Here is a 13,878-nt window from a genome sequence, read left to right as displayed (position 1 = left end):
CAAACACAGTTAGTTCTTTATTATACAGCTTGAAGAGTACCACCAGACGTGGCAGTAGTGAGGCAGTCTGGTAGTTGCCGTCTCAGAGACCTCAGCAGAGGGAGCCCTTCTCACCCTGTTGATATCGGAAGGATCCGAAACAGGTTTCCCAGCAAGGAAGTACTGTGGATGAGATAGACTGAGGGTTAGAGTACTCACTAGGTGTTTGCTGTAGATATGCGATTCCACAGGTTTGTAGAAGTAAGTGCAGGCACCGAGGCAGGGAGAACAGGCCCTCGAGGAGCGAGTACATGTTCCCTGTGAGGCACCTGAAATAAAGGAAAGGGCCCCTGAGGTGCGGGTACCCAGGTTAGTAGTTACCCCGAACGGCAGAGAGAGAGCTTCCAGCAGCAGCATAGAAGCAGCAGAGTAGCATAAACAGGAAAGGATTTGAGTCATTGCTAACTCAACGAGCTAGATTAGAATAGGTTATATACTCTGATGGTGTGACATCAGCATCGGGGAATGCCCCGAGGTTTGCGTCAATGTTGGAATAAAGACGTGGGTAGCGCACCCTAGTAGGTACGTGGGAGGAGCATGGCAGGAGGCTGCACCATAGCCATTCCAGGGACTCCAGAGAGGTCGGCTTGTAGACATAGCGGTAGCCATCTTTCCTAGGTAAGTGGGAGGAGCCGTGAATAAGGTGAGGCAAACAAGGCAAAGCCGTCTCTCACCGGACACAACAGTACCCCCCTTCAAAGGGCGTCCATGCTGTTTCCTACCAGGTCTTGATTTCTGAGGATGCAATCTATGAAAGTCTAGTAGCATCTCTTTATCCAGTATATTAGCCAATGTAGGATTGATAAAGCAAGAGGGTAGGCGATCTAAGAAAGCCGTTTGGGCAGTAATGCAGATTAGACGCCAAAATAGTCCAAGTGTAAGCTTTATTTGAATGGAGACACAAATTCATATAAATGCCCAACTCAGGCCAAGTTTCGCCCCGTTTGGGGCTGCCTCAGGGGCTGTGTGAAGTTGGTCTCTTTATATATATTAGAAAACTGTCTTAGGGTTAAAGCACCAAATATCTTAATAGTCTGGTAATTTTAATGTTGATATAGTGACGTGTAGTCTCCGTTCCAATACAGCAAGGACATTTAGCCAATGTAGTCCAAGAGTTTTCTTCAGGTCCATAGCCCTCCCAAGATAGGAGATATTCCTATACTCTGCCTCTTTTTCTCACATCGAGAATAGCGTCTACTTTGTATGGGATGCTTCTTCTGCTTCTACTGGTGTAGCTTCTGGTGACTTGTTGGAGAACTCACTAAGGATCAAAGGCTTCAATAGTGATACGTGGAACGCATTGTGGATCTTCAATGTGGATGGTAGCTTCAGACTATAGGTGAGATTGCCTAATTGTCAGAGAATAGGAAATGGTCCAACGAAGCGAGGAGCAAAGCGAGCTGAGGGTAGTTTAAGTCTCAAGTGCTTAGTTGATAGCCAGACTTTGTCACCAGGCTGGAACTCTGGAGCCTTACAGTGATGAGCATCATATCCCTTTTTAGCTCGAATTCCTACTTTAAGACGCACGTCTTTTGTCTGCGTCCAAAGTTGTTGAATGTCTTTGGCAGTTGATTGAGCTGCTGGGGACAACACTATGGATGTGAATCGTTTTTCTAACGAATTAAAATATCGTAGGATATTTCTAAATTAGTTAATATATCGGGTAAAAACAGAAACGATCACTTTTCCCCCCGAATTTTTGTAAAAATCATTTTTCGGGTTAGTGCGCGCTAACATGAGTTAGCGCGCACTAACCCGAAAAACGATTTTTCACAAAAAAAAAAAACGGGGATCCGTGGGAAAATGAGATTTTTCTGTGGCCAGACGAACCCAAAAGCGGGAACAATCGGGCACCCGATCCACATCCCTAGACGACACTGATAATGGAAGTGGCAGTGGTGGCAGTGGTAGTCGTCCATAAACCACTTCGAATGGTGTTGATCCAGTGGATGTTGCTTGATGAGTGTTGCGTCCGTCGATGTCAGACAGCTTCGCCGGACATGCCTCACCTCTATTTCAGCCTTCTCCACCAGCCTCGGGAGAATGGCATCCGTGGCATCTCCTTGCCGCACCATCCGGCTTCCCCGGAGCAGCTCTGGCATGGCGTCCCGCCATGTTGACCTGAGAACTCCTAGGGTGTGCGCGCACTCACGCCTCAAGTCTTGTAGCAGTGTTGGCGCGAACCTCGGGGGTGTCCCCCTCGAGTGATGTCATTGCTTCCATATTCAAAAGGTTGCGCATTTGCTGACTCTCGCCGAGTTAGCAACAGATTGGATTTGTTCCGGTCTGAAGCTGCTCTGCCACTTCTACTGCCTGCTAGAAGCTACCTTCACCCTTCGGGGTCTACTAACCTGGGTACTCGCTCCTCGAGGGCCTTTGTGTCTCCCCTGGTGTCTTCTACCTATTCTTCAACCTGCTGGAACACTACCCATCAGCTACAGAGAGTGAGTACAACTTCTCCCAGTCTGTCTATCTACAGCTCCTCGCTGCTTATCTGCATCGGGCCCTACACACCATTGTGGAACGGGTCTCCTCTGCCGAGGACCACAGACTGTTATTACCTATCCTCTCTCTACTGCTCATTGGGAACTCTATCTACTCAGCTACCAGGGAGTGTACTATAACATCTGCCAGTCCATCTCTCCTACAGTGCCTTACTGGATGTCTGCATCAGGGCCTTACACCACCATTGTGTGACGGGTCTCCTACGCCAAGGATCACAGACTGCTGCCGACTAATCTACTCTCTACGCCACCTCTGGTGGACCTCACTAGCTGTATAATAAAAGATCTATTCTCTGTGTTTGTGCATCTGAGTCTAGCCCAGTACTACAGTTCTCTATGGGGCTCCTCCCCCATAGCATCGCTATGGGGGAGGAGCTGTAGTCCCTGAGAATCCACCAAACACCTCAATATCATAACAATGAGAATTGATGTACAATTTACTATATGTGCCTCTTTGTAAACCGTTGTGACGGTAGTATACTGAACGACAGTATAGAAAAGATTTTAAATAAATAGATAAATAAATGATGATGAATTCCACCCATGGCAACAGTTCACTCCAATCATTCTGGTGACTGTTCACATAGGCACGAATGAACTGCTTGAGTGTCCTGTTCATTCTCTCTGTTTGTCTGTTAGATTGTGGATGGTATGCTGAGGTGAAGTCGAGAAAAATTTCAAACTTCTTACATAGTGCCTTCCAGAACTTAGCTGTGAATTGGGCTCCTCGGTCGGACACTATGTGCTTAGGACTGCCATGGAGACGGAAGATGTGCGTAATGAAGAGCTTGACGAGCTCCATGGCAGTGGATAAGCCAGGGAGAGCCACAAAGTGAGCCATCTTTGAGAACCGATCTACAGTTATCCAAATCGTGTTGTTTCCTCCTGAAAGTGGTAAGTCTACCACGAAGTCTGTGGCGATGTGTGTCCATGGTTCATCTGGGACTGGCAAGGGTTGGAGCAAACCCCAAGGACGACCGGGTGGCATCTTCTGTCTGGCGCAATTTGCACAGGAAGCAACTTAAGCGAATGTGTCTTCCTTCATGGTGGGCCACCAATAAAAGTTTTGTAGCTTAGACAGAGTTCTGTGTTGGCCAGGGTGTCCTGCCAGTTTAGAGTCGTGAGCCCATGCTAATAACTTCTTTCTGAGGTTCTTGGGTAAGATAGTTTTTCCCACAGGTACTGAGTGAGTAGCTGCCAAAATAACCCTTTCTGGGTCAGTGATGTGTTGCGGTTCCTCTGGAATGTCCTCAGAGGAATGAGCGAGACAGGGCATCTGATCTGATATTCTTATCTCCAGGGCGGTATTTTAGCACAAAGTTAAATCTGTTGAAAAACAGAGACCATCTCACTTGTCTATGATTTAGGCACTGAGCGTGGCAGACGTACTCCAGATTCTTATGGTCTGTAAAGACAGTAACTTGATGTTGCGCTCCTTCGAGCCAAGGGCGCTATTATTCGAATGCCATCTTTATAGCCAGGAGCTCCTTATCTCCTATACCATAATTTTTCTCCACTGAGGAGAAGTGGCAGGCGAAGAATGAGCAAGGTTGTGGAACCCTCGAATCACCGGCCTGACTTAGTACGGCCCCTACGCCAACATCTGAGGTATCGACCTCTATGATGAAGGGCTGATGGGATCCGTATGTCGGAGACACGGCTTACCCGAAAAGGCATCTTTTAATTTCTAGAAAGCAGCTATTGCCTCCGCAGACCACTTTGCAACATTGGCACCTTTCTTCGTCAAAGCTGTAAGCGGAACTGTAAGTGAGGAGTGGTTCTTGATGAAAGTCCTGTAATAGTTGGTGAAACCTAAGAAACGTCTGAGAACCTTTAGACTGGTGGGTTGTGCCCATTTCTTGATGCTCTCTAGCTTCTGTGGATCCACTGAAAGCCTTGGTTAGAAACGATGTAGCCCAAGTCTCCTGCTGTGCAGGTTTCTTCTTCGGTGGTTCGGTTAGTTGGGTTACTTCACCCAGTAAGGGCTCTCCATGAATGGATGACAGAAGGAGTGGAATAGAGGGAACAGGCCTGGGTATGGACTTAGCTCGTGCTTCACCCTGAAAGGGTTTTCTGGGAGTCTTGGTCTCATGAAACCTGTCACGAAGTCGGCGATCAATCCTTGTTGCCAACTTCACTAGTTCAGCCAAGGTCTTAGGCATCTCATGAGCGGCGAACTCATCCTTCAGACGAGAGTTCAGTCCTTCGAAGTAGAGGATCTTCATGCATTTCGGGTCCCAGACTAATTCACACCAGTGTCTTGAATTCGATAGCAAAGTCAGCTATTGGTTTATTACCTTGCTTAAGGTGAACCAAAGAAGATCCTGCAGTGTTATACCGAGCAGGGTCATCGAAGACTGACTTAAACAATTTGAGGAATCCTTTCAGGTCATGAAGAATCAGGTCCTCGTGCTACCACAGCGAAGAGGCCCAAGACAATGCTTGTCTGTCTAGGTACAACAGGATATTTATTTTTATTTTATTTATTTAGGTTTTTTATATACCGACATTCATGAAAACAATCACATCATGCTGGTTCACAATAAAACAGGGGTGCATAATAAGCTTCAAACTGGAACTATAGTGCGGTAAAAAGCAGTTACAAATAACAAGGATGATTGAACTGGGCGAAGAGAGAAATAAAAGGAAAGGAAAGGTTAACGTTGGCTAACGATAATTACAGATAGTTGAAATTGAAATGGCTGTGTTTTATAATTTTGATGGTGAGAAATTAAATTAATTGGAGTTCGGGAATGCTTGTTTAAACAGCCAAATGTTAAGTCTTTTCCTGAAAATTGGGAGGCAGGGTTCCTGTCTAAGATCGGGGGGGATGGAGTTCCATAAAGGTGGACCTGCTGTAGAGAGGGCCCGATCTCTTAAGGTAATATGTCTGGTCTTTTTCTGCCGACATTTACCATCTTACTATGTGTAGAACAAGATGGCAGATCCTGAAGACCCATCCAGACTCTGCCCATTTTCTCTTCCTATTGCAGTACCACAGATTTCATCTCCAGGTTTTACCTTTGTTTCCCCACCACTGAAGATGCCCTCTGTGCTTATCCTACAATGTTGAATTTCCAATACTGCTTTGGCCTGGACCACCTTCCCTGAGAGGCCCTCCTATGTATCACTCCCCTTTCAGTATCAATATATTTCCTAATGTTACTCCCGACACTGCCCTCTTTACAGCCTTATTCTGGAACTTCTTTTCTACTGAAAAATTCTTGTCGCTTGTGCATTATTTTTCCCTTTGAGGTATTTAACCACCTCTAGTGTATCCGTCCCCTTCTGCAGAGTCTGCAAATTTGGGTCCTCAATGGCTGCTTATGCACAATTTTGGTAGTTCTTCTCTAGATTGTCGCTACTTTGGATATGCAGTCTCCCGAAATAGACACAATAGTCCAGATGAGGTCTCAGCAATAACTTCATTTAATTTTAATATGTTCTATTTATAAGCCACCTTCATAACTCATCACATTTAACCAAAGCAATGTACATAAGATGGATAAATACATCATCAACACAGTAAAGAATGACAAGAAAGACAAAATGCAAACAAAAAAATATATATAATAAATAAACCCAAATACAAACCATACACCACAATATAAGACAGAGGTATTGCCACATGATTTTTTTCTGTTGGTTATAGCTCCCCTTGTCAAGCTTAACATTTCTCTGCTTCTCGGGGAGTGAGATAGTATGTGTAGGGTTATCCTATGGATCCATGTCTGTTGGCAGTGCCTAAATCACTCCTGGTTTGCCTGTCAGTGCTTCTAATTCCAACATCTTTTAAAAAGTGGGAACTACAGGTCCATGAATGCAGTGGGTGGAAAACCAGGACTGGCTCGGGCTCTTCCCTTTAGACCTGGAGCTATAAAATAACCGGCTAAAACTGTATGTGAGGGCGACCATAAAGAGATGAGAGAAATAGAATGACTGGGAGCATTGGGAAAGAAACATTTATTGTAATATGCAACTGGTGACGTAACTCGCCTTGGGTGATTTGTACAGGAAGACGAGGAATATATAAAAATGTGATAAGGATGATGATGAAACAGAGAAAGGCAATGAAGAAGGGGAATAGGGGAAGGGAAAAGAAAAGTAGTTTGGGGAATTGCTAGGATGGCCGCCTACATAGAAACATGTGAAACCCCCCTCACAAGAGACAGAGGTCTGAGCGCACTACCATTAAAGTGAACTGCAGCAGAGAAAAAAAAAAAAAAGGAGGACCATGCAGCTGTGTAACATGAGCCGCCAGCCCAGGAAACACAGAATGAAACTGAAAAGATCATCAGATCCTTACTGTAAGGGCACTTAAATGACCATTCAATAGAAAAGTCAGATTTTCAGGTAGGGGCTGACTACCTTTGGTAATTTTGCAATGAAATATCCCTAAAAATCAGAGAATTCAAACTCCTAAATTACAGAACTATGCCTGGAAAAGGGATTTATGAGATAAATATACTGGATAACAGTCCTAGGAAGCAAACAGATTTTCATCCTGACTACAAAGGGTATTCAGACAGGAGGGTACCAAGTTCCCAGACAATAGAGGAGATGGCAGGCAGGATAGAGGAGTGTGCACATGGTCTTTATCTGTGGTCTTGCCTTTGTCTTGGCCTTTTGGCTGAGAGGTGACCCATTTAGGGTCAGCCAACAGAGAAAGCAAAAGTCAGGCTCAGAGAAGGTGACTGGCCATGAGCTTAGTAGATATAAGATTACTGAAAGCTGAGACTGTGGAGGGGCAGAGCCACTGAACACTAAAACAGCCATGAGCCTAGTGGAGCTGTAAACCTTCCTACCAAGGGAGGAGAATTGAAGGACAGCAGCAGGCCTGGAGGTGGAGTCAGCCCCCCCCCCCCCACCCCCCCGAGTGAGGGGACCCCAGTGGCAGATCTGGAGAGCAAGATGTCCCACTTGAGCAAGGGAACCCCAGTAGCAGTCTGGAAGGCCGAATTGGCTTCCCCAGGAGGGTGTGAACCCCAGTGGCAGTCCGGGAGGCAGAGTTGGGTCCCCCAGGAGAGTGTGGGCCCCAGCGACAGACCAGGAGGAAGAGTCAGATCTCTCAGCGGAACAGAAGGAGGCAGTTTAGATACAATGGCAACACCCCCTCCCCTCCCCCCCAAGGCCAACACTGCCCACCAGCACAGTTGCATCTGTTCACATGGGTGAGACTTGGGATAAAACGGGAGAGGATAATAATAATGTTTTAGTAAGCAGGAACACAAGAGGTCCCTTCTATTCTATATGGTGGTATACTGTGGGGGCCAACAACCTCAAATTGCCAAATATTAAGTGTCCTTACTACCTTGTAGAAATGTATATAGTTGTGTGGCCTGACACTATTAACCACGAGCAGATAAGTGTGCTGTTTGACATCCTATTAATGATGTACATAGTCATGCAGAAATGTATATACGTGTATAATCTAATAAACCTGTATACATTTGTACATAGTCATGCAGAAATATATATTCTTATATAGTCTAATAAACCTGTATACATTTGTACATACTGCTAGCCTTGTTCATACTCCCGTTTGTTTCCTGGGGTGAAAGGACAGAAATCCCACTCACTAATACCCTTCTTCCCCAGATGGAGGCACCAGGCGCCAAGAACGTGAGGATCGATGGAGTCTGCCCTAGGGGGGGCTCCCGCCAGATCAGTCCCAGACTAGGAATGCCCCATGAGGTAAGCGGTCAAGGGGGAGCTACACCTGGTACAAGGACCCATTGAATCCTTACCAGAGCAAGGTGTCCATTGTAGGTTTGATGAGACAGTTTAACTAGACGGACTGATCCATTTGCATAAACACCTCTATGGGAGGTACTACAATGGATCATTCCAGTCGATAATATAGTAACCCCCTAGAACTTTCCAGAAGGGGAGCAAGACAGAAGTAGTAAAAGAATGATAAGGAGAGGAAGTATTTTCCCCTCTCCTCTGTAAAGGTTTTGCAGGAGGGACTGCCCCTCAGTGTTGGGTCCAAGGGTTGACCCTGAAGGGACAGACTACTAGCCCAAAGAAAAGAGCTCTGGAGTTAGGCCCCTGACTACCTCTCTAGGGAGAAAACTGGCAACTTTGTCCACCCCTGAACTGGAGCTACAATCCTACGAGGTAGGACTCAGTAAAGGTTTCTCAGATATTGGAAGATAGCCTTTATCCTTAGGTCTGTCCCTTACTAGAAAGAGTCCTCTTCTATTTTTGAAGGCTTGGAGTTTATGTGCTTCTATGGGCTTTATCAGTAAGAACATAAGAACCTGCCATACTGGGTCAGACCAAGGGTCCATCAAGCCCAGCATCCTGTTTCCAACAGTGGCCAATCCAGGCCATAAGAACCTGGCAAGTACCCAAACACCAAGAAGACTTGGAGCTGTTGGTTTGCACCCTGGGTTGGTACATGCAGTGCAGCCACAAGACAACTCGGCAGAAGGAGGGACAGGAATGCTTACCCATCTGTTACTGTCGAAAAGAAGTGCAAAGAGGTCACGTGGAGAGGAAGGTCAGAGTGACACAGAACACTGGAGAACGGGTACCAGGAATCATCCAAGGAATACAAGAAACTCAAAGCCAGTCACCAGAAAAGCCCGGAGGTCCCGAAACAGTGTGCTTGTGGAATTGCAGTTTGAGAACATGGACTCATCTCTTGAGAACAGATTTATAAATGGAATCCTTCCACCTGTCTGTTTGCTGGAACACTGACTGCCCCATCGCCTAAGGGTCCTGAAGTCAAGCTTCCTGTTTGGAAGAAAACCCTTGGACATATTGTGTACATTAGGCTTCAGCAACCCCAGAAGTGGATTCCTCCCTGCCCCCAGCCCCCACTCAATGAGGGAAGGCACAATAGAATATGATGGGACATAAATCTGCACAATTTATTTCCTGGTGCAATTACATCACGGCTGGCGCAAGGGTGTCAGGTACCCTCCCCTAATAGACAGACTTTCCATCTGTACACACCTGCCGAGTGAGGGCAGCTCTGGCACAGCATCCACCTCTCACCCTGCTTTCACCCTCTGCCAAGTCCTGCATCCTCCTCGTTTTGCTCAGCACAGTAGCATCACCCAAATCTCTATGTCCCCTTCATGCAGTGCCCAGAATCCTCTCTCTCCACCTCCTTACCTGACCAGAATCCTTTCTCTCTCTCTTCACCCCCACCCTCACCTGCTCAGCACTCTCTTTCTCGCCATAAGCCCAATACCCTCGCTCTACAACTCCCCCATCCACCCAGTGTCCTTTTTGACTCCACCACCCATCCAGCATCCATTACCTTCTCTCTTGAGGTACTAAGCCTTAAAAACAAGTAGGTGACATGTGGAGGTTTATGCCATCTCAAAAGATTTGATGTCATAAGTGACTGTCTAGTTTCTCTAATGGAATAACCAGCCCTGAGGGCCGTAGACCCCCATTTGATCTCTGCTTCCCCCTTACCCAGGTCAGACCAACAAGCTGATCCAGTCATGCTTTTGGCCTTTTGCATGCATGGAATTCTAATTCTGACTTCCCAAGGACAAGCAGGGTTACATCCTCGTGCATGAATTGGGGGCAAAACCAGGACTGGATCAGAGATGGCTGTCATAGACATACCTGGGAACTCTCCAGATTTGGCCTGGAGACTCCAGAATTCTAAAAGAAACACCAGGTCTCCAGGCCAAGACCATAAAACTCTGGATGCTGTGACAGAAAAAGGCCCCCACGGGAGCCCAGGAAAAAGCAGCAGCATCGAGACTGCGCAGTTGAAGGAGGGTCATCAAGCTGCATGGTGTGGAAAGAAGAGGCATAGCGTCGAGAATGCACGGTTGAAGGAGGGGCGTTGAGCTGCATGGGCTGCAGATAAGTAATGCAGGGTTGGGCCTATGCAGTGAAGGAGGAATACAGAGTTGAATGGGTGGGAGGAAGAAGGGCAGCGTCGGGCCCATGTGGCCAGTGGACCATTGGAGTTCCAGAAAAAGAAATGGACAATAAAGAAAGAGGCTGCTGATCCAAGGGCCCACGTCAGAGGTTGCTATTCCTGGTGGATTCCAAGGGAAGGGGAAGAGAATGAGTGAGCTTCTCTCTGAGAGTGTGTGTGTTTGTGTAAGAGGCAGAGATGTGAGAGTCTGAGTGAGCACGGACGCGAGAGTTAGTGGGCATGTGTGTGTGGAGGAGAGAGATGAGCGAGTGAGTGAGGGGAAAGAGAATGAGTGAGCTTCTCTCTTTGTGAGAGTGTGTGTTTGTGTAAGAGGCAGAGATGTGAGAGTGTGAGAGAGCACGGACGCAAGAGTTAGTGGGCAGGTGTGTATGGAGGAGGGAGATGAGTGAGTGAGTAAAGGGGAAAAGAATGAGCGAGCTTCTCTTTGAGAATGTGTGTGTATGTGTAAGAGGAAGAGAATTGAGAGTGTGAGTGAGCACAGATGTGAGAGTTAGTGCGCATGTGTATGGAGGAGGGTGATGAGTGAGTGAGTGAGGGGGAAGAGAATGAGTGAGCTTCTCTCTGAGAGTGTGTGTGTTTGTGGAAGAGGAAGAGAAGTGAGAGTGTGAGTGAGCACAGATGTGAGAGTTAGTGCGCATGTGTATGGAGGAGGGTGATGAGTGAGTGAGTGAGGGGGAAGAGAATGAGTGAGCTTCTCTCTGAGAGTGTGTGTGTTTGTGGAAGAGGAAGAGAAGTGAGAGTGTGAGTGAGCACAGATGCGAGAGTTAGTGCGCATGTGTGTGTGGAGGAGGAAGATGAGTGAGTGAGTGAAGGGGAAAATAATGAGTGAGCTTCTCTCCGAGAGTGTGTGTGTATGTGTAAGAGGAAGAGAATTGAGAGTGTGAGTGAGCAGAGATGTGAGAGTTAGTGCGCATGTGTATGGAGGAGGGTGATGAGTGAGTGAGTGAGGGGGAAGAGAATGAGTGAGCTTCTCTCCGAGAGTGTGTGTGTTTGTGGAAGAGGAAGAGAAGTGAGAGTGTGAGTGAGCACGGATGCAAGAGTTAGTGGGCACGTGTGTGTGGAGAAGGGAGATGAGTGAGTGAGTGAGTGAGGATGCCTGTGAGAGAATGCCTATGGAGGAGAATGAGAGGAGTAAAGCTGTAAGTGAGCATCTGAGAATGTGTGAGAGAATGAGCATGTGTGTGTGTGTGTGAAAGTGAGTGTGACTATGTGAGTGTGTTAGTGTGTGTTTGCGCATGAGAGTAAGTTTTTGCGCATCAGTTGTACCTGCAATCCCGCCTTCCCCAACCCCTTTCAGTTCCTCCACAGTAATCTCAGGGTGACTGGAAATCACAGGTTTCCAGGTTTGGTTAGAGATAGGGCAGAGAGAAGGAGGCCAATGAGAAGCTGAGAAGGAGAGGACAGGGCAGAGGGATGTGATCATGTGCTGAGTGTTTAATTCATGCTGTAGGCAGGGCCCTAAAACTTGTTTTTTGTGCAGGACGACAGCTGAGATGTCTGGCTGTGTTTGTGTCAGCCAGAGCAGCAAACTGATTGTCACAGGTAAGAACCAGCAGAGCTCTCTCTGAGAATGCGTCTAATTCCTGGCAGGAGAATCTAACATTTCCTCTTCTAACCTCTTTTACAACTCTTATGTCTTTCCTGGCAGCAGTCAGGGCTCTTGTGTGCTTTAGGGTGAATAATGATTGGCCAGGAGTCTTTGCCATGCGGGTACCTATGGCAGCACCGGTGCCGTCTCTGGTGAGAGACAACGCTCTCCCTTACCATCTCCATCAAACTCTTATTGCATGTAAACTCCCAGGAGTGTCCCCTTAAACTGGAGGGGTCCCCCTGCAGGGTGCAGGGTCAGACTCCTGGCTGAGCAGCTTAGGTTTCTTGTCCTGGGGGCTGACCAGGATGTCTGGCTGTGTGGGTGTTCAGCCAAAGCAGTAAACTGATCGTCACAGGTAAGAACGAGTCTAGCGAAAGTAATTATTGATTGGCTTTTCCTTTCACCATACAGCAAAGAACATTTTTAAGAGATTGGTGGGGAGAGGTCCTTTTTTTCAGTTTTACATTTTGAGTAAAGTGACGTTAAATTAACCCCAACTCGTAGGGTTTCCTGGGGTGCGAGTTGTCACTAGAGCTGCTGCTTCCACCCCATAATCCTTTTCCAATTGCCCCACAGGAGAAATTACCTTCCATGGGCAAACTGCTCGCCCTGCACAGAGCCGGGGATTAGAACTCATATCTTAACATTACAATAAACTTCTTGACTTACCAATGAGAAGCAAAGCCTTGCTTTAAGTTTCCTTCTTTCTTCATGATTTCTCCCTTTCAGTCTTCTTAATCTGTGCTTGATTGAAATAGTCATTATTATATTCCAGATTGTTGTGTGAGGGTTTGAAGCTAAAATGTTTCCTACCATTGCCATTTAGAGGTTTTTCCTGCAGTCTCAGTGGCTGCCAGGAGAAAGGGAGAGCGGCTTCTGAGTGTGTGAAAGGCAGGAATCCTCTCACTGATGGGATAAAGGTCAACTAAGAGCCAGCAGGGCAGAATCCCAGGCAGCCTGACCGCTGTGTGCCTCAGAGATGCTGAAAGCTTTAGAAAAGTCCCCATCAGTCCGCATTCTCTGCAGGCTGTGACAATTAGATAAGAATTAGCCAAAGATGAGGCACTAATAAGTCACTTTGTCTCAGCACAGCTGCTTCCTTTGCTGTAAGATAAGTATTGGTGGAAGGGATCATCTTTAGGGTGATCCTTTAAGAAAGGAGAGTTCCCCTACAGCAGGACAGGAGCTCTGCAGAGCACATGAAATCCCTGCTTCAGGAGCCCTCCAAAGAAGGAACCCACCTGCTCTGGAAGGTTTTCTTCTCTCTTCTGAACTCTTATGTTTGGCCAAAAATAGCTATCACAGCCTGCTGAGTTTTCCCCACAGCAGTTAGGGCTCCTGCACCTCTGCACCATAACAAAAAAAAACAGGTCCCCTTTAGAAACACAAGTGAGGGCAAGGTAGGTTTGTGTTGGAGCAGGGCAGCCCTGAGCAGAGTTGCCCGAGCAGAGCTCCCCCATCCCCTCTCTGTAGGCGTTAAGCTTGCTAACTCCTCTCCTCTCATCTTCAGTTCTCCCATCCCCTCACCCCCAGCCCCAGAGAGTAAAATGTACAGGTGGTTCGTGAGCACAGAAGCGAAGCCCTCCTGGCCCTGTTTTCTTAGGATATCTGACAGAGCGAGCAGCACAGAGAGCAGATGTCCTGTCTTACATCACAGATTCGAGGGCCTCCTGCCACTGAGTGCTGGGGGGGGGGGGAGGGGGTCAGGAGCTCTGCCTAGCACTGAGCTGCACTCTTGGGTCCTACAAGCAGCGTTGGGTAGAGGTTTGCACATTGCCCGCACCTCTCAGAGCTCCTCTTTTCCTTTTTCACTGGGGAGTTAAAGATGG

At 47.2% G+C, this 13,878-nt stretch overlaps 1 protein-coding gene across 24 annotated transcripts in view; it reads left to right on the top strand.

Moving 5' to 3' along the window:
• LOC115096365 (immunoglobulin kappa light chain-like) overlaps positions 1-13,878 on the top strand; it is an 87,948-nt gene that overhangs the window by 71,497 nt on the left and 2,573 nt on the right. For 13 of the 24 annotated variants that reach the window (XM_029610858.1, XM_029610865.1, XM_029610859.1 and 10 more), the window contains exon 3: positions 12,371-12,404. In XM_029610858.1, coding sequence (XP_029466718.1) covers positions 12,371-12,404 — 34 coding nt within the window. Of the gene's footprint in view, positions 1-7,673; positions 7,680-12,366; positions 12,405-13,878 lie in introns of all 24 variants that reach the window. The other 11 variants (XM_029610855.1, XM_029610863.1, XM_029610861.1 and 8 more) reach the window with 3 other exon arrangements.

The sequence above is a fragment of the Rhinatrema bivittatum genome, chromosome 8 (assembly GCF_901001135.1).
Source record: "Rhinatrema bivittatum chromosome 8, aRhiBiv1.1, whole genome shotgun sequence".
Taxonomy (NCBI): Eukaryota; Metazoa; Chordata; class Amphibia; order Gymnophiona; family Rhinatrematidae; genus Rhinatrema; species Rhinatrema bivittatum.
The sequence above is the reverse complement of the archived record's forward strand: the minus strand, read 5'-3'. Positions and strand labels throughout refer to the sequence as shown.